At 53.9% G+C, this 20,668-nt stretch overlaps 1 protein-coding gene across 1 annotated transcript in view; it reads left to right on the top strand.

Moving 5' to 3' along the window:
* Positions 1 to 20,668, top strand: part of LOC140422665 (zinc finger C2HC domain-containing protein 1A-like) — an 85,742-nt gene that overhangs the window by 51,258 nt on the left and 13,816 nt on the right. Inside the window, exons 6-7 of the mRNA XM_072507662.1 lie at positions 6,378 to 6,691; positions 19,611 to 19,677. Coding sequence (XP_072363763.1) covers positions 6,378 to 6,691; positions 19,611 to 19,677 — 381 coding nt within the window. The remainder of the gene's footprint in view (positions 1 to 6,377; positions 6,692 to 19,610; positions 19,678 to 20,668) is intronic.

Here is a 20,668-nt window from a genome sequence, read left to right as displayed (position 1 = left end):
TGTCCCCCACACTCTGGGGCCTCCTGTCTCTGTCACTCTGGGGCCTCCTGTCTCTGTCACTCTGGGGCCTCCTGTCTCTGTCACTCTGGGGCCTCCTGTCTCTGTCACTCTGGGGTCTCCTGTATCCCACACTCTGGGGTCTCCTGTCTCCCACACTCTGGGGCCTCCTGTCTCTGTCACTCTGGGGCCTCCTGTCTCTGACACTCTGGGGCCTCCTGTCTCTGACACTCTGGGGCCTCCTGTCTCCCACACTCTGGGGCCTCCTGTCTCTGTCACTCTGGGGCCTCCTGTCTCTGTCACTCTGGGGTCTCCTGTCTCCCACACTCTGGGGCCTCCTGTCTCTGTCAATCTGGGGCCTCTTGTCCCCCACACTCTGGGGCCTCTTGTCCCCCACACTCTGGGGCCTCCTGTCTCTGTCACTCTGGGGCCTCCTGCCTCTGTCTCCCTGGTGCCTCCTGTCTCCCACACTCTGGGGTCTCCTGTCCCCCACACTCTGGGGCCTCCTGTCCCCCACACTCTGGGGCCTCCTGTCCCCCACACTCTGGGGCCTCCTGTCCCCCACACTCTGGGGCCTCCTGTCCCCCACACTCTGGGGCCTCCTGTCCCCCACACTCTGGGGCCTCCTGTCCCCCACACTCTGGGGCCTCCTGTCTCTGTCACTCTGGGGCCTCCTGTCTCTGTCACTCTGGGGCCTCCTGTCTCTCACTCTGGGGCCTCCTGTCTCCCACACTCTGGGGCCTCCTGTCTCTGTCACTCTGGGGCCTCCTGTCTCTGTCACTCTGGGGCTTCCTGTCTCTGTCACTCTGGGGTCTCCTGTCTCCCACACTCTGGGGCCTCCTGTCTTTGTCACTCTGGGGCCTCCTGTCTCTGTCACTCTGGGGCCTCCTGTCCTCCACACTCTGGGGCCTCCTGTCCCCCACACTCTGGGGTCTCCTGTCCCCCACACTCTGGGGTCTCCTGTCCCCCACACTCTGGGGCCTCCTGTCTCTGTCATTCTGGGGCCTCCTGTCTCTGTCACACTGGGGCCTCCTGTCTCTGTCACTCTGGGGCCTCCTGTCTCTGACACTCTGGGGCCTCCTGTCTCCCACACTCTGGGGCCTCCTGTCCCCCACACTCTGGGGCCTCCTGTCTCTGTCACTCTGGGATCTCCTGTCTCTGTCACTCTGGGGCCTCCTGTCTCTGACACTCTGGGGCCTCCTGTCTCCCACACTCTGGGGCCTCCTGTCTCTGTCACTCTGGGGTCTCCTGTCTCCCAGACTCTGGGGCCTCCTGTCTCCCACACTCTGGGGCCTCCTGTCTCTGTCACTCTGGGGCCTCCTGTCTCCCACACCCTGGGGCCTCCTGTCTCTGTCACTCTGGGGCCTCCTGTCTCTGTCACTCTGGGGCCTCCTGTCCCCCACACTCTGGGGCCTCCTGTCTCCCACACTCTGGGGCCTCCTCTCTCCCACACTATGGGGCCTCCTGTCTCTGTCACTCTGGGGCCTCCTGTCTCTGTCACTCTGGGGCCTCCTGTCCCCCACACTCTGGGGCCTCCTGTCTCCCACACTCTGGGGCCTCCTGTCTCTGTCACTCTGGGGCCTCCTGTCCCCCACACTCTGGGGCCTCCTGTCTCCCAGACTCTGGGGCCTCCTGTCTTCCACACTATGGGGCCTCCTGTCTCTGTCACTCTGGGGCCTCCTGTCTCCCACACTCTGGCGCCTCCTGTCTCTGTCACGCTGGGGCCTCCTGTCCCTGTCCCTCTGGGGCCTCCTGTCTCCTGTTCTCTGGGGTCTTCTGTCTGTGGTGATGTGCCTGTAAACAATATTATAGACGTAAGATGTGCGACTTCCAATCAGTAGGTGGCGGTGCAGACACACAAAGCGGTCTCAAGACAGTGGCCATGTGACCAGGGGCTCCAATATAAGTGGGGGCACATCCGGCCATCACGGGATGGTTAGAGGAGATTGCAGTAAGACATACAGGTGAGCAATCGTGCTCAGTGTAATTACAGAGGAGTACAAAGAAACTCCATGATAACTTGCTCTGAACAGATCGCTATCTCACCCCGTGTGATTCAATAAAGATCCTGGTTTGGACAAGTCAAGGTGTTTGGTAGATTCCTTTGCAAGACATCGAAAGCCAAACACAACACTGTCCACTTTCTCCTGGAGTCTCTTGTCTCCCTTGCCCTGAGGTTTTCTGTCTCCCACGGCGCCTTGTTGGGGAAGGTTTTGATCTTTCTTTTAAGGTTTGCACTCTCCACAACTTGCAGTTCAAAATATTTGTCAAAGGCTTTTAATATCTCATCAAATTTGGTTCAGGATTCATCAATACCTTGGTTCAGGATGATCTAACCCACAATTATACCAAACAAATCTAAAAGCTTGTAGTTCTTCTGATGTTTTATTTGATCCTGACGTACCGCTGTACTCTCAGAATTTCCTTCTCCAAGATCCCCAATTATGGGGTCTTGGTTTGGCACTTGCCTTAGCCGAGGCAGCTCTGGTAGTTTTACTATTCATGGCCAATTGTGAGCAGGAGAAAATGTCCTTAATGATTTATTTTCTTCAAGATGACGGCACAACAGCTGGTTAGGTTTGTTTCTCTGTACGTCTTCCTGAACGTCGTCATCTTCGATTGACCCCTCCACAAATTGTGGGCCACTTCTAAAAATAAACTTCTCTCTCCACAGGGAACCTTCAAAAGAAGAGATTCTCTGACCCCCCCCGCCAGGTCGGAGATTCACCGGCATGCGGCATGAATCACCCCCCCCGCCGCTCCGTTGGCGGCTGCCGAATTCTCCGGCGCCCGTTTTCGGGCGGGAATCGCGCCGGTCGGAGTCCCCCGGCGATTCTCCGGGCCCCGATGGGCCGAGCGGCCGCCCGTTTTGGGCCAGTCCCGCCGGCGTGAAGTAGACAAGGTCCATCCCGGCGGGACCTGGCTTTGGAGGGTGGTTAGCGGGGTCCTCGGGGGTGGGGGAAACGGGGACGCGGGGGGGGGGGATTCGGCCCCCGGGGGGGGGGGGGCCCATGGTGGCCTGGCCCGCGATCGGGGCCCACCGATCTGCGGGCGGGCCTGTGCCGTGGGGGCACTCTTTCCCTCCGCGCCGGCCTGTGTAAGGCTTCGCCGTGGCCGGCGCGGTGAAGAAACCCCCTGCGCATGCGCAGGAAACACGCCGGCGGTTCTGCGCATGCGACAACTCGCGCCGGCCGGCGGAAGACCTTCGGCGCCGGTTGGCACGGCGCCAACCCCTCCAGCGCCGGCCTAGCCCCTGGAAGTGCGGAGGATTCCGCACCTCCGGGCGGTCCGGAGTGGTTCATGCCCTTCAGCCAGCTACTGAATTGATGAAACAAGAGCAGAGAATACTGGATAAACTCAGCAAAGCCTGGCGGTATCTTTAAATGGAGAAAGCAGAGTTTTTAAAAAGTAAATTTAGAGTATCCAATCTTTTTTTTTTTGGCCAGTTAGGGGACAATGTAGCGTGGCCAATCCACCTCCTGCACATCTTTTTGGATTGTAGGGATGAGACCCACGCGGACAGAGGGAGAATGTTTAAAGACCACACGGACAGTGAGCCGGGGCCGGGATCGAACCCGGGTCCTCGGCGCCGTGAGGCAGCAGTGCTAACCTCTGCCACACCGTGCTGCCCGAGAAAGCAGAGTTAAATTGGCACCTTTACCCGGTGCCTTGTTGTCATGCTCACATGCTAACAGTGCTAACCACTGTGCTACCAATTTCTCACAGCGACACTTTAATATCCAACACATTCTCCCTCTGTTCATTACTCATGGAGAGGCAAACGGACTGGAAATGTTAACTGTTTTCTCGCCATATAGATGCTGCTGGACTTGCTGGGTTTTTTTCGCCATCCTCTCGTCTTCTGTCAGCTTCCAGCCTCCACAGTATTTTGCTGACTGAATTTCTGAGCCCGGGAATGAGCTGGAGAGGAATCATTAATCTCTGGCTGCCTTTTCTAAAAGCTTTCTTGTTTCAATTCAGCTCGGCCACCTCGCGCTGTGGTGCCAGCTCGGACCCTTCCTCCAGCTCCCTTCTAGCCGCACTCGAGATACGCTGATCCTGACGGCTGCCTGTTTTCAAAGGTAAGTTCGGATTTTTTAATGTACCATTTGCTCGCCACTTCTTGTGATCTGGCCCGGTGCACGGACCCTGGTCTCTGTGTGCGATTAGTTCTGGCTTTGCATCCGCACAATGGATTCTTTTGCTGCTTTTCAGCCAGTTTTGACCTGGCTAGGTCCCTTTGATCAGCTCTGGCAATGGACCTCCATGTACCCTGGCGAATCCCTCAGTTCCCCTGTCTGTAATATGGCTTTTATTCAAGCACTTTCAAATTGTGTCTTCAATTCAGGTGCTTCGGCCTCTTACGTCAGGCTTCAGTTCATTTACTTCTTCACGTTTTGAGATTCTGTGTTTCTTCCCCAGCGTCTCTGGGATTTCGGTTTCCACCCTTCATTGCCGCCTTGTTTGGGGCTTCACCAAGAAGCTTGTTGGGTTGAACATTTATTGGTAACACACAGCCATTACATTTCCATGTGTTGGCACTGTCTCTCTGCTGAGTGCTTCCAGGCTTGACTCCACAGACTGTCTACCTCCATGTGACTCGCTACGTCATACGGGTGGCAATAACGTTCTCCAATCCCACCTTAACCCTTACTCTGCTGAACACCATTATCCTAAACCACCCTCACTCCAAGGTGAGTACATCCTGCCTGAGCTTTGGTTCTCAAAGGGAGTAGTGTAGATGGGAATTGACCAGGGCTCCGCATAACTCCAGCTTCCTTCTGCTTTACATGCCAGCCTTTCAATAAAAACAACATCCGATTAGCCTTTTTTATTACTCTCTGTTCTTGTGCCCTATATTTTAGAGATTAATATTCCTGGATAACAGCGGGTCTCGAAGGTTAGAGCACAGGAGGCCATTTTGCTGCTCACGCCCTCCGGATCATTAGCATCTACCTGTAGTGGAAGATGGGATTTCAATTTAACATGCAAAAGATGATGCCTCCGGCAGGGCGGCACTCCCTCAATACTGCAGTGGAGTGTCCATCCAGGTTATGGGCTGAGGTTTCTGGAATGAGACAAGAGGTGGCACGCCAGCACACCATGACTGTGTGTGTGTAACAGCTCCAGGGTCCCAGGTTCGATTCCCCGCTGGGTCACTGTCTGTGCGGAGTCTGCACATTCTCCCCGTGTGATGCGTGGGTTTCCTCCGGGTGCTCCGGTTTCCTCCCACAGTCCAAAGACGTGCAGGTTAGGTGGATTGGCCGTGCTAAATTGCCCACCAGTGTCCAAACATTTTGGTGGGGTTACATGGTTGGGTGGCTGTGTGGGCTTGGGTGGGGTGCTCTTTCCAAGGGCTAGTGTAGACTCGATGGGCTGAATGGCCTCCTTCTGCATTGTAAATTCTATGATTCTATGAAGCCTTAACTTTCTGACTCACAGACAAGACTCCAACCCAATGAACCACAGCTGATACTGGAGATGAAGAAACATGGAGGACGCACTTCAGTGCCACACTGGCAGATAAAGTGAAAGCAGTGCCAGCTGAAGTGTAACACCATGGCTGTGTGTGTGTAACACCATGGCCGTGTGTGTGTAACACCATCGCTGTGTGTGTGTAACACCATGGCCGTGTGTGTGTAACACCATGGCCGTGTGTGTGCAACACCACGACTGTGGGTGTAACACCATGACTGTGTGTGTAACACCATGGACGTGTGTGTGTAACACCATGGCCGTGTGTGTGTAACACCATGGCCGTGTGTGTGTAACACCATGGCCGTGTGTGTGTGTAACACCATGGCCGTGTGTGTGTAACACCATGGCCGTCTGTGTGTAACACCATGGCCGTGTGTGTGTAACACCATGGACGTGTGTGTGTAACACCATGGCCGTGTGTGTGTAACACCATGGCCGTGTGTGTGTAACACCATGGCCGTGTGTGTGTAACACCATGGATGTGTGTGTGTAACACCATGGACGTGTGTGTGTAACACCATGGCTGTGTGTGTGTAACACCATGCCTGTGTGTGTATAACACCATGGCTGTGTGTGTGTAACACCATGGCTGTGTGTGTGTAACACCATGGCTGTGTGTGTGTAACACCATGGCTGTGTGTGTGTAACACCATGGCTGTGTGTGTGTAACACCATGGCCGTGTGTGTGTAACACCATGGCTGTGTGTATGTAACACCATGGCCGTGTGTGTGTAACACCATCGCTGTGTGTGTGTAACACCATCGCTGTGTGTGTGTAACACCATCGCTGTGTGTGTGTGTAACACCATCGCTGTGTGTGTGTAACACCATGGCTGTGTGTGCAGTGCTGTGTTCATGGTGTGATTGTGTTTAACATTCAGGTTCATGTGTCTAACCCACAGATTACATTGAATGTCCGTACTGTAACAGACGCTTCAACGACACAGCTTCTGATCGACACATCAACTTCTGCAGGACCAATGTCAACCGCAAAGTTGTGGCTAAACAGGCCCCACAGCCTGCATCCTCATTCCAGCCCAGAGCTCCACCTCCAATGGCACATGTTCAGCTCGCCTCGAAGCAGCCCAGACCCACAGCCAAAGTTCCAGCTGTACCATCAACCTCCTTCCAGCCACCAAGAGGGCCTCCTGTACAATCTCCTGTAAGGACAACACAGGCAGTGTACTCGCATCCCACAACATATTCACCACCTTCGGTATGTTAATTTCACCTAGAACGGTGAGTGTGTCCGGTACAGTCACGCGATCTGGTACAGTCACCCCATCCGGTACAGTCACCCCGTCCAGTACAGTCACCCGATCTGGTACAGTCACCCATCCGGTAGTCACCCCGTCCGGTACAGTCACCCCGTCCGGTACAGTCACCCCGTCCGGTACAGCCACCCCATCCGGTACAGTCACCCCGTCCGGTACAGCCACCCCATCCGGTACAGTCACCCATCCGGTAGTCACCCCGTCTGGTACAGTCACCCTGTCTGGTACAGTCACCCCGTCCGGTACAGTCACCTGGTCCGGTACAGTCACCCGGTCCGGTACAGTCACCTCGTCCGGTACAGTCACCCGGTCCGGTACAGTCACCCCATCCGGTACAGTCACCCCGTCCGGTACAGTCACCCGGTCCAGTACAGTCACCCGTCTGGTACAGTCACCTGATCCGGTACAGTCACCCCGTCCGGTACAGTCACCCCATCCAGTACAGTCACCCGATCCGGTACAGTCACCCCGTCCGGTACAGTCACACCATCTGGTACAGTCACCCCGTCCGGTAGAGTCACCCCATCCGGTACAGTCACCCCGTCCGGTACAGTCACCCCGTCCGGTACAGTCACCCCGTCCGGTACAGTCACCCCGTCCGGTACAGTCACCCCGTCCGGTACAGTCACCCCGTCCGGTACAGTCACCCCGTCCGGTACAGTCACCCCGTCCGGTACAGTCACCCGGTCCGGTACAGTCACCCCGTCCGGTACAGTCATTCCGGCCGGTAGAGTCACCCCATCCGGTAGAGTCACCCCGTCCGGTAGAGTCACCCCGTCCGGTACAGTCACCCCGTCCGGTACAGTCACCCCGTCCGGTACAGTCACCCCGTCCGGTACAGTCACCCAGTCCGGTACAGTCACCCCGTCCGGTACAGTCATTCCGTCCGGTAGAGTCACCCCATCCGGTAGAGTCACCCCGTCCGGTACAGTCACCCCATCCGGTAGAGTCACCCCGTCCGGTACAGTCACCCCGTCCGGTACAGTCACCCCGTCCGGTACAGTCACCCCGTCCGGTACAGTCACCCAGTCCGGTACAGTCACCCAGTCCGGTACAGTCACCCTGTTCGGTACAGTCACCCGATCTGGTACAGTCACCCCATCCGGTACAGTCACCCGTCCGGTACAGTCATTCCGTCCGGTACAGTCACGTGTCCGGTCCGGTCACAAGTCAGTCATTCCGTCCAGTACAGTCACCCGTCAGTCATTCCGTCTGGTACAGTCACCGCGTCCGGTACAGTCACCCCGATCTGGTACAGTCACCCCGTCCGGTACAGTCACCCCATCCGGTACAGTCACCCGGTCCAGTACAGTCACCCCATCCGGTACAGTCACCCCATCTGGTACAGTCACCCCGTCCGGTAGTCACCCCGTCCGGTACAGTCATTCCGTCCGGTACAGTCACGTGTCCGGTCCGGTCACAAGTCAGTCATTCCGTCCAGTACAGTCACCCGTCAGTCATTCCGTCTGGTACAGTCACCGCGTCCGGTACAGTCACCCCGATCTGGTACAGTCACCCCATCCGGTACAGACACCCCATCCGGTACAGTCACCCGTCCGGTAGTCCCCCCCATCCGGTACAGTCATTCCGTCCGATACAGTCACCCGATCTGGTACAGTCACCCGTCCGGTACAGTCATCCGTCTGGTAGTCACCCCGTCCGGTACAGTCACCCCGTCCGGTACGGTCACCCCGTCCGGTACGGTCACCCCGTCCGGTACAGTCACTCCATCCGGTACGGTCACCGCGTCCGGTACGGTCACCCCGTCTGGTACCATCACTCCGTCCGGTATGGTCAGTCGGTCCGGTCAGGTCTCCCCGTCCGGTACAGTCGCTCGGGCCGGTACGATCATCACATCCTGTACGGTCACCCCGTCCGGTACAGTCACCCCGTCTGGTACAGTCACCCCGTTCGATACAGTCACAACCATACTTAAACTAGCAAATTGGGGGGAAGGGAAGGGTAAAGCTATGGATAGTATAATGGTTAATGGAGAGCAAGGCAGCAGGTTACGTGACAGGTTATTATGTGGAGATATGGGTTCAAAGACAAGGAAAATTAGGAGAAAGGGTAAGAGGAAAAATAATTTGCGAAAAGTTACTGATCAAGGTGTTAGGATTCATAACAAAGACATAAAAAACAGCATAAGTGTACTTTACCTGAATGCTCGTAGTATTCGGAATAAGGTAAATGAGTTGATGGCGCAAATCATCGTGAATGACTATGATTTAGTGGCCATTACTGAAACATGGTTAAAAGATGGTCACGACTGGGAGTTAAATATCCAAGGGTATCAGACTATACGAAAGGATAGAATGAACGGTAAGGGCGGTGGTGTAGCTTTGTTGTTTAAGAATGGCATCCGGGATGATATTGGTGCTATGGAGGACAATGTTGAATCAATTTGGGTGGAAATCAGGAATAGTAAGGCGAAAAGGTCACTGATAGGAGTAGTCTATAGGTCACCAAATAGTAGCAGGATGGTAGGGCAGGCAATAAGCAAAGAAATAACGGATGCATGTAGAAATGGTACAGCAGTTATCATGGGAGATTTTAATCTGCATATCGATTGGTTTAACCAGGTTGGTAAAGGCAGCCTTGAGGAGGAGTTTATGGAATGTGCCCGGGATAATTTCCTGGAACAGTATGTAATGGAACCTACAAGGGAACAAGCGGTCCTAGATCTGGTCCTGTGTAATGATGCAGGATTGATTAATGATCTCATAGTTCAGGATCCTCTTGGAAGGAGCGACCAAATATGGTGGAATTTAAAATACAGTTGGAGGATGACAAGGTAAAATCAAACACTAGTGTTTTGTGCTTAAACAAAGGAGATTACAATGGGATGAGAGAAGAACTAGCTAAGGTAGACTGGGAGCAAAGACTTCATGGTGAAGCAGTTGAGGAACAGTGGAGAACCTTCCGAGCGATCTTTCACAGTGTTCAGGAAAAGGTTCATACCGACAAAAAAGAAAGGGGAAAAATCGACCGTGGATATCTAAGGAGGTGAGGGAGAGTATCAAATTGAAGGAAAAAACATACAAAGTGGCAAAAATTAGTGGGAGACTGGAGGACTGGGAAGTCTTTAGGGGACAACAGAAAGCTACTAAAAAAGCTATAAAGAAGAGTAAGGTAGACTATGAAAGTAAACTTGCTCAGAACATAAAAGCAGATAGTAAAAGCTTCTACAAATATATAAGACAAAAAAGAGTGGCTAAGGTAGACAAGTCTCCTGGCCCTGATGGGATGCATCCCAGAGTGTTAAAAGAGATGGCTAGGGAAATTGTTAACGCACTAGTGATAATTTATCAAAATTCACTAGACTCTGGGGTGGTCCCAGAGGATTGGAAAGTAGCAAACGTGACACCACTGTTTAAAAAAGGAGGTCGGCAGAAAGCGGGTAATTATAGGCCGGTAAGCTTAACTTCGGTTGTAGGGAAAATGCTGGAATCTATCATTAAGGAGGAAATAGCGGGGCACCTGGAGGGAAATTGTCCCATTGGGCAGACGCTGCATGGGTTCATAAAGGGTAGGTCGTGTCTGACTAATTTGGTAGAATTTTCTGAGGACGTGACCAGTGCAGTAGATAACGGGGAGCCAATGGATGTGGTATATCTGGATTTCCAGAAAGCTTTTGACAAGATGCCACACAAAAGGTTCTGCATAAGATAAAGATGCATGGCATTGAGGATAAAGTGGTAGCATGGGTAGAGGATTGGTTAACTAACAGAAAGCAGAGAGTGGGGATAAATGGGTGTTTCTCTGGTTGGCAACCTGTAACTAGTGGGGTCCCTCAAGGATCAGTGTTGGGCCCGCAGTTGTTCACAATTTACATAGATGATTTGGAGTTGGGGACCAAGTGCAATGTGGCAAAGTTTGCAGACGACACTAAGATGAGTGGTAAAGCAAAAAGTGCAGAGGATACCGGAAGTCTGCAGAAGGATTTGGATAGGTTAGGTGAATGGGCTAGGGTCTGGCAGATGGAATTCAATGTTGTCAAGTGTGAGGCTATCCATTTTGGGAGGAATAACAGCAGAATGGATTATTATTTAAACGGTAAGATGTTAAAACATGCTGCTGTGCAGAGGGACCTGGGTGTGCTGGTGCACGAGTCGCAAAATGTTGGTGTGCAGGTGCAACAGGTGATTAAGAAGGCTAATCGAGTTTAGTCTTTCATTGCTAGAGGGATGGAGTTCAAGACTAGGGAGGTTATGCTGCAATTGTATAAGGTGTTGGTGAGGCCACATCTGGAGTATTGTGTTCAGTTTTGGTCTCCTTACCTGAGAAAGGACATATTGGTACTGGAGGGAGTGCAGAGGAGATTCACTAGGTTGATCCCAGAGTTGAGGGGATTAGATTATGACGAGAGGTTGAGTAGACTGGGACTGTACTCATTGGAGTTTAGAAGGATGCGGGGGGATCTTATTGAAACATATAAAATTATGAAGGGAATAGATAGGATAGATGCGGGCAGGTTGTTTCCACTGGTCGGGGAAAGCAGAACTAGGGGGCATAGCCTCAAAATAAGGGGAAGTAGATTTAGGACCGAGTTTAGGAGGAACTTCTTCACCCAAAGGGTTGTGAGTCTCTGGAATTCCTTGCCCAGTGAAGCAGTTGAGGCTCCTTCTTTCAACGTTTTAAAGAAAAAGATAGATACCTTTCTAAAGAATAAAGGGATTCGGGGAATATGGTGTACGGGCCGGAGAGTGGAGCTGAGTCCACAAAGATCAGCCATGATCTCATTGAATGGCGGAGCAGGCTCGAGGGGCCAGATGGCCTACTCCTGTTCCAAGTTCTTATGTTCTACTGTGATCGCTCCTTCCGAGAGGATCCCTCACTATGAGATCATTAATTAGTCCTGACTTATTGCACAGGACCAGATCTAGAATTGCGTGCTTCCTTGTGCGTTTCATCACATACTGTTCGAGGAAACTATTGCAGATACATTCTATGAACTCCTCGAGGCTGCCTTGACCGACCTGGTTTGACCAATCGACATGTAGATTAGAATCGCCCATGATAATTGCCATACCATTTCTACATGCATCAGATATTTCTTTGTTTACTGCCTGCCCCACCGTGATGTCATTATTTGGTGGCCTGTAGACTACGTCTATCAGTGATCTTTTCTCCTTACTATTTCTAATTTTCACCCAAATGGATTCAACCTTTTTCTCCATGGAACCTTTATCATCTCTCACTACCGCCCTGATGTCATCCTTAAATATCCGAGCTGCACCACCTCCCTTACCTTCCTGCCTGTCCTTCCGAACAATCTGATGCCCCCGGATATTTAACTCCCGGTCGTGACCACCCTGCAAACATGTCTCTGTAATGTCCACAAAATCAGACTCATTCGCGATGATTTGTGCCGTCAACTCATTTATTTTGTTTCAAGTGCTATGAGCAATGAGGTAAAGCTCCCTTATTCTAGTTTTAATACCTTCTTTGGAAATCCTACCACCTCCATTAATAACATATCCTGAGTTCTTCCCTTTACCTTTTTTGATAACTTTCCATGCAGTAGTACCCACCTCCCCACGTGCTAACCTGCTGTTTTGCTTCCCATTCACCATTATACCTCCTGTAGTCTTACCCTTCTCCCCGCTTGTTAGTTTAAAGTCCAGGTGACCACCCTGTTTATCCTTTCCGCTGGATCACTGATCAGATCAGTTCAGGTGGAGACTGTCCCGACGGTACAGCTCCCTCCTGTCCCAATACTGTTGCGAGTGCCCCATGAAATGGAGCCCCTCTTTCCCGCACCACTCCTTTAGCCACGTGTTTACTTCCCTTACAAAGGTCCCGTACCAGCCTCCCCGAACAGGCGCCAGAATGCGGCGACTAGGGGCTTTTCACAGTAACTTCATTGAAGCCTACTTGTGACAATAAACGATTATGATGATTATTATTATGGTGGGGTGGGGGGGGTGCAGGCGGGAAAGTGGAGTTGTGACAACAATCAGATGAGCCATGTTCTTTGTGAATGGGACAGCAGGCTCGATGGGTTGAAAGGCCTCCTTCTGCTCCTGAGCCTCGTGTTCCGATGCCACTCAAACTGAAGTGCCGGTAATCGGATTGGGGTTCCGGCTCGCATTGCACTGTGATGGCCCTCACGGTCGAATTCTCATTCATTGTTGAGACCTGTACACCTGGACTGACTGCTTGTGGTGAGCGTGAGTAGCTGGTACCCACCCGACTTGGACCTTCTGCCCTGACGGATCTACCACCCAGGGTGACGAGCAGGAAAGAATGGAGATAAGGCCAAGGAAAAACTTCCCATATCCGATAAAGTGTCAATTCTGGAAAGAAGGAATTTGCTTTTACATATCACCTGTCACACCCTCAGCTGCCACAAAGCGCAACCCGGTCCAAGTTACATTTTGAAAGGCAATCATTGTTATTTTGTCGACCAAGCAGGCCGCCGGATGCTCGGCAAGATCCCAGAGATAACAATTGACCTCAGTAACGGGTCGTTTATTTCAGTGATTGGTTGAAATTAGGGCAGCACGGTAGCACAGTGGTTAGCACAGTTGCTTCACAGCTCCAGGGTCCCAGGTTCGATTCCGGCTTGGGTCACTGTCTGTGCGGAGTCTGCACATCCTCCCCGTGTGTGCGTGGGTTTCCTCCGGGTGCTCCGGCTTCCTCCCATAGTCCAAAGATGTGTAGGTTAGGTGGATTGGCCATGATAAATTGCCCTTAGTGTTGGGTGGGGTTACTGGGTTGTGGGGATAGGGTGGAGATGTGGGCTTTGGTAGGGTGCTCTTTCCAAGAGCCGGTGCAGAACTGATGGGCCGAATGGCCACCTTTGGCTCTGTAAATTCTATGAATAATCAATATTAACCTCAGACACTGGAGAGCACTCCCCTGCTCCCCTGAGAGCGCGGAGCCACAAATTCCGGGTTCCCCAGTGTCACATTTAGGGGACACACCCATGGACCCTCCCCAGGGTACCCATGTGAGGGTTTATCCGGACGGTTTTCCTCCGGACAACTGCACTGGGCTGGAACGCGTCCAACAGAATTGATTGAAATCACCAACCTGGGAGGGTTCTGTCTGTGTTACATTAATAGTTACTCTGAAATAGTGAGACGGGAAAAAACCGTCTAACGCCAGAGGAAATATTTAAACACCCAGACACAGCAACGCACGGGTCAACCCCGACACAGCAAGGCACGGGACAACCCACCCCACCCCCCCCCCCCGCCCCAGCCACCCCCCCACCACCGCACCGCGGACACGACCCCCAAGGGACACACAGTACCACCCCCACACTCGCCTTGCACCCCCGCAACCCAACTCGGCCCCTCTGACCCATCTACCCCCCCACGGTGACCAGACCAGACCGCCCTCTCCCGTGTGCGACCACCACGCCCCACCGCCTGGGCCTGATCTCATACCAACCCCCACCCATTTCCTAAACTTTTGAACTTATCAACTCCCCCCCCGCCCTTTAAACGGAAATCGCCCCTTTAAACCTCCTTTAACAGCAGCAACTGTTGTAAAAGGGGGAGTGAATTGCCTCTCTGCACTGCAGTTCCTCCACGACAAATCCTGCCAGACGGGTGGACCTCACCCGCTCCCGTCTCACCCAGCCCGAGTGAAGAGGCTTGGACGAGAAAGGGGATTCGGAATTTCAGCACAGGTAGGTCTGGCGAGAGTGGCAATCCAGCGGAGGTTACCCGTCTGAGGAGGTATCGTCTCATCTGACAGTGCAGCACTCCCTCAGTGCTGACTTTCTGACAGTGCAGCACTCCCTCAGTACTGACCCTCTGACAGTGCAGCACTCCCTCAGTACTGACTCTGATAGTGCGGCACTCCCTCTGTACTGACCCTCTGACAGTGCAGCACTCCCTCAGTACTGACCCTCTGACAGTGCAGCACTCCCTCAGTACTAACCCTCTGACAGTACAGCACTCCCTCAGTACTGACTCTGATAGTGCGGCACTCCCTCAGTACTGACCCTCTGACAGTACGGCGCTCCCTCAGTACTGACTTTCTGACAGTGCAGCAATCCCTCAGTACTGACTCTGACAGTGCGGCACTCCCTCAGTACTGACTCTGACAGTGCGGCACTCCCTCAGTACTAACCCTCTGACAGTGCAGCAATCCCTCAGTACTGACTCTGACAGTGCAGCGCTCCCTCAGTACTGACTCACTGACAGTGCAGCACTCCCTCAGTACTGACCCTCTGACAGTGCAGCACTCCCTCAGTACTGACCCTCTGACAGTGCAGCACTCCCTCAGTAATGACACTCTGACAGTGCAGCACTCCCTCATTACTGCCCCTCTGACAGTGCAACTCTCCCTCAGTACTGACCCTCTGACAGTGCAGCACTTCCTCAGTACTGACCCTCTGACAGTGCGGCACTCCCTCAGTACTGACCCTCTGACAGTGCAGCACTCCCTCAGTACTAATCCTCTGACAGTGCAGCACTCCCTCAGTACTGACCCTCTGACAGTGCAGCTCTCATTCAGTACTGACCCTCTGACATAGAACATAGAACATAGAACAATACAGCGCAGTACAGGCCCTTCAGCCCACGATGTTGCACCGAAACAAAAGCCATCCAACCTACACTATGCCATTATCATCCATATGTTTATCCAATAAACTTTTAAATGCCCTCAATGTTGGCGAGTTCACCACTGTAGCAGGTAGGGCATTCCACGGCCTCACTACTCTTTGCGTAAAGAACCTACCTCTGACCTCTGTCCTATATCTATTACCCCTCAGTTTAAAGTTATGTCCCCTCGTGCCAGCCATATCCATCCGCGGGAGAAGGCTCTCACTGTCCACCCTATCCTACCCCCTGACAGTGCAGCAATCCCTCAGTACTGACCCTCTGACAGTGCAGCACTCCCTCAGTACTGACTCACTGACAGTGCAGCACTCCCTCAGTACTGGCTCACTGACAGTGCAGCATTCCCTCAGTACTGACCCTCTGGCAGTGCAGCACTCCCTCAGTACTGACCCTCTCACAGTGTGGCACTCCCTCAGTACTGACCCTCTGACAGTGCAGCACTCCCTCATACTGACCGTCTGACAGTGCGGCACTCCCTCAGTACTGACCCTGTGACAGTGCGGCACACCCTCAGTACTGACTCTCTGACAGTGCGGCCCTCCCTCAGTACTGACCCTCTGACAGTGCAGCGCTCCCTCAGTACTGACCCTCTGACAGTGCCGCACTCCTCAGTACTGACCCTCTGACAATGCCGCAGTCCCTCAGTACTGACCCTCTGACAGTGCGGCACTCCCTCAGTGCTGACCCACTGACAGCGCAGCACTCCCTCAGTACTGACCCTCTGACAGTGCAGCACTCCCTCAGTACTGACACTCTGACAGTGCAGCACTTCCTCAGTACTGACCCTCTCACAGTGCGGCACTCCCTCAGTACTGGCTCTCTGACAGTGCAGCACTCCCTCAGTACTGAACCTCTGACTGTGCAGCTCTCCCTCAGTACTGACCCTCTGACAGTGCAGCACTCCCTCAGTACTGACCCTCTGACAGTGCAGCACTCCCTCAGTACTGACCCGCTGACAGTGCAGCACTCCCTCAGTACGGACCCTCTGACAGGGCAGCTCTCCCTCAGTACTGACCCTCTGACAGTGCGGCGCTCCCTCAGTACTGACCCTCTGACAGTGTGGCGCTCCCTCAGTACTGACCCTCTGACAGTGCAGTACTCCCTCAGTACTGACTCTCTGACAGTGCAGCACTCCCTCAGTACTGACCCTCTGACAGTTCAGCACTCCCTCAGTACTGACCCTCTGACAGTGTAGCACTCCCTCAGTACTGACCCTCTGACTGTGCAGCACTCCTCAGTACTGACCCTCTCACAGTGCGGCACTCCCTCAGTACTGACCCTCTGACAGTACAGCACTCCCTTAGTACTGAACCTCTGACTGTGCAGCTCTCCCTCAGTACTGACCCTCTGACAGTGCAGCACTCCCTCAGTACTGACCCTCTGACAGTGCAGCACTCCCTCAGTACTGACTCTCTGTCAGTGCAGCACTCCCTCAGTACTGAACCTCTGACTGTGCAGCTCTAACTCAGTACTGACCCTCTGACAGTGCAGCACTCCCTCAGTACTGACCCTCTGACAGTGCAGCACTCCATCAGTACTGACCCTCTGACAGTGCAGCACTCCCTCACTACTGACCCTCTGACATTGCAGCTCTCCCTCAGTACTGACCCTCTGACAGTGCAGCGTTCCCTCAGTACTGACCCTCTGACAGTGCCGCACTCCTCAGTACTGACCCTCTGACAATGCCGCAGTCCCTCAGTACTGACCCTCTGACAGTGCGGCACTCCCTCAGTACTGACCCTCTGACAGTTCAGCACTCCCTCAGTACTGACTCTCTGACAGTGCAGCACTCCCTCAGTACTGAACCTCTGACTGTGCAGCTCTCCCTCAGTACTGACCCTCTGACAGTGCAGCACTCCCTCAGTACTGACCCTCTGACAGTGCAGCACTCCCTCAGTACTGACCCTCTGACAGTGCAGCTCTCCCTCAGTACTGACCCTCTGACAGTGCAGCTCTCCCTCAGTACTGACCCTCTGACAGTGCAGCTCTCCCTCCGTACTGACTCTCTGACAGTGCAGCACTCCCTCAGTACTGACCCTCTGACAGTGCAGCACTCCCTCAGTACTGACCCTCTGACAGTTCAGCACTCCCTCAGTACTGACCCTCTGACAGTGCAGCACTCCCTCAGTACTGACACTCTGACAGTGCAGCACTCCCTCAGTACTGACACTCTGACAGTGCAGCACTTCCTCAGTACTGACCCTCTCACAGTGCGGCACTCCCTCAGTACTGACTCTCTGACAGTGCAGCACTCCCTCAGTACTGACCCTCTGACAGTGCAGCTCTCCCTCAGTACTGACCCTCTGACAGTGCGGCACTCCCTCAGTACTGACTCTCTGACAGTGCAGCACTCCCTCAGTACTGACCCTCTGACAGTGCAGCGCTCCCTCAGTACTGACCCTCTGACAGTGCCGCACTCCTCAGTACTGACCCTCTGACAATGCCGCAGTCCCTCAGTACTGTCCCTCTGACAGTGCGGCACTCCCTCAGTACTGACCCACTGACAGTGCAGCACTCACTCAGTACTGACCCTCTGACAGTGCAGCACTCCCTCAGTACTGACACTCAGACAGTGCAGCACTCACTCAGTACTGACCCTCTGACAGTGCAGCACTCCCTCAGTACTGAACCTCTGACAGTGCAGCTCTCCCTCAGTACTGACCCTCTGACAGTGCAGCACTGCCTCAGTACTGACCCTCTGACAGTGCAGATCTCTCTCAGTACTGACCCTCTGACAGTGCAGCTCTCCCTCAGTACTGACCCTCTGACAGTGCGGCGCTCCCTCAGTACTGACCCACTGACAGTGCAGTACTCCCTCAGTCCTGACTCTCTGACAGTGCAGCACTCCCTCAGTACTGACCCTCTGACAGTGCAGCACTCCCTCAGTACTGACCCTCTGACAGTTCAGCACTCCCTCAGTACTGACCCTCTGACAGTGCAGCACTCCCTCAGTACTGACACTCTGACAGTGCAGCACTTCCTCAGTACTGACCCTCTCACAGCGCGGCACTCCCTCAGTACTGACCCTCTGACAGTGCAGCACTCCCTCAGTACTGACCCTCTGACAGTGCAGCACTCCCTCAGTACTGACCCTCTGACAGTGCAGCACTCCCTCAGTACTGACCCTCTGACAGTGCAGCACTCCCTCAGTACTGACCCTCTGACAGTGCAGCTCTCCCTCAGTACTGACCCTCTGACAGTGCAGCTCTCCCTCAGTACTGACCCTCTGACAGTGCAGCACTCCCTCAGTACTGACACTCTGACAGTGCAGCACTCCCTCAGTACTGACCCTCTGACAGTGCAGCACTCCCTCAGTACTGACCCTCTGACAGTGCAGCTCTCCCTCAGTACTGACCCTCTGACAGTGCGGCACTCCCTCAGTACTGACTCTCTGACAGTGCGGCACTCCCTCAGTACTGACCCTCTGACAGTGCAGCGCTCCCTCAGTACTGACCCTCTGACAGTGCCGCACTCCTCAGTACTGACCCTCTGACAATGCCGCAGTCCCTCAGTACTGACCCTCTGACAGTGCGGCACTCCCTCAGTACTGACCCACTGACAGTGCAGCACTCCCTCAGTACTGACCCTCTGACAGTGCAGCACTCCCTCATTACTGACCCTCTGACAGTGCAGCACTCCCTCAGTACTGACACTCTGACAGTGCAGCACTCCCTCAGTACTGACCCTCTGACAGTGCAGCACTCCCTCAGTACTGACCCTCTGACAGTGCAGCACTCCCTCAGTACTGACCCTCTGACAGTGCGGCACTCCCTCAGTATTGACCCTCTGACAGTGCAGCACTCCCTCATTACTGACCCTCTGACAGTGCGGCACTCCCTCAGTACTGACCCTCTGACAGTGCAGCACTCCCTCAATACTGACTCTCTGTCAGTGCGGCACTCCCTCAGTACTGACCCTGACAGTGCAGCACTCCCTCAGTATTGACCCTTTGACAGTGCGCACTCCCTCAGTACTGACCCTCTGACAGTGCAGCACTCCCTCAGTACTGACCCTCTGACAGTGCAGCACTCCCTCAGTACTGACCCTTTGACAGTGCGGCACTCCCCCAGTACCGCTGTAGGTTATCAACCTGAATTTTGTGTTCAACTTTCTGGAGCCAGCACCTGGGCGAGCGGCACATGAATTCTGTGAAATTGGTGACCACACACTTGTTGACGTGACTGTTAGAGCTGGGCGCACACGGGACAAGCAGCGTTCCTGAATGTTGACGCTTCGATCGGAATGTGAATGATTGTTTCCTCTTTCGCCTGTCTCAAAGGCAGCAGGTACCCCTTCAAGAGGAAAGCTGACTGCAGCCGCCCAGGCGGTGATGGGAATCCGGTTAGGTAAGGCCTGTGCATTCAGGACCCACGCTGTCATTGCAATCACTGAGAGCTGAGATTCACCAGGAGAGGCTGAACAGCCTCAAGTTGCTTCCTTGTAGGAAACAGAAAGCTGAGGGATGGCATGATGCGGGTCTGTAGAATGACGGGGGGGCTGATAGAGAGAAGGTGTTTCTGCTCGTGGTGGAGATTTGAACCAAAACGCCAGGCCATAAACTCCCACATCGTGAATAAATGTCAGCGATTGTTTGACATGGATGGGTTTTTCATCCTTGTCGCCTGGTCACAATAAGACATGAAACTTCACCAAAGATGATAAAGTTACGTTTTGACACCGAACTGCAGATGGAGATATTAGGGCGCGTAATCGAAAGCGAGGCCAAAGACACAGCGGACTTGCGAAGGTGGATGGCGAGGGAGAGAGATGGAAGGGTCTGCAGAGTAGAGGCGACGGAAGGTGTGGCCACCAATGACAGAGCCATTGAAACCGGGAATGCCGGGGGACTGGAATTTGAGGATCGTGAGGCTCACAGACAATTGTGGGGCTGGAGGAGATTACCGAGATAGTGAGGTGGAGTGCGAGGCGATGGAGGGATCTGGAAACGAGGATATAAAGGTTAAAGTCCAGCTGGTCTGGGTTAGTGAGCACGGGGCAGGGGGTGGTACAGGGCGTGGGTTAGCGAGCACGGGGGAGGGGGTGGGACAGGATGTGGGATAGCGAGCACGGGGGAGGGGGTGGGACAGGATGTGGGTTAGCGAGCACGGGGTAGGGGGTGGGACAGGATGTGGCTTAGCGAGCACGGGGGAGGGGGGACAGGATGTGGGTTAGCGAGCACGGGGGAGGGGGTGGGACAGGATGTATGTTAGAGAGCACGGAGGAGGAGGTGGCACAGGATGTGGGTCAGCGAGCACGGGGAGGGGGTGGGACAGGATGTGGGTTAGCGAGCACAGGGGAGGGGGGGGACATGATGTGGGTTAGCAAGCACGGGGAGGG

The sequence above is a fragment of the Scyliorhinus torazame genome, chromosome 1 (genome assembly GCF_047496885.1).
Source record: "Scyliorhinus torazame isolate Kashiwa2021f chromosome 1, sScyTor2.1, whole genome shotgun sequence".
Taxonomy (NCBI): Eukaryota; Metazoa; Chordata; class Chondrichthyes; order Carcharhiniformes; family Scyliorhinidae; genus Scyliorhinus; species Scyliorhinus torazame.
Note: the sequence above shows the minus strand (reverse complement) of the source record. Positions and strands in the feature narration are given on the sequence as shown.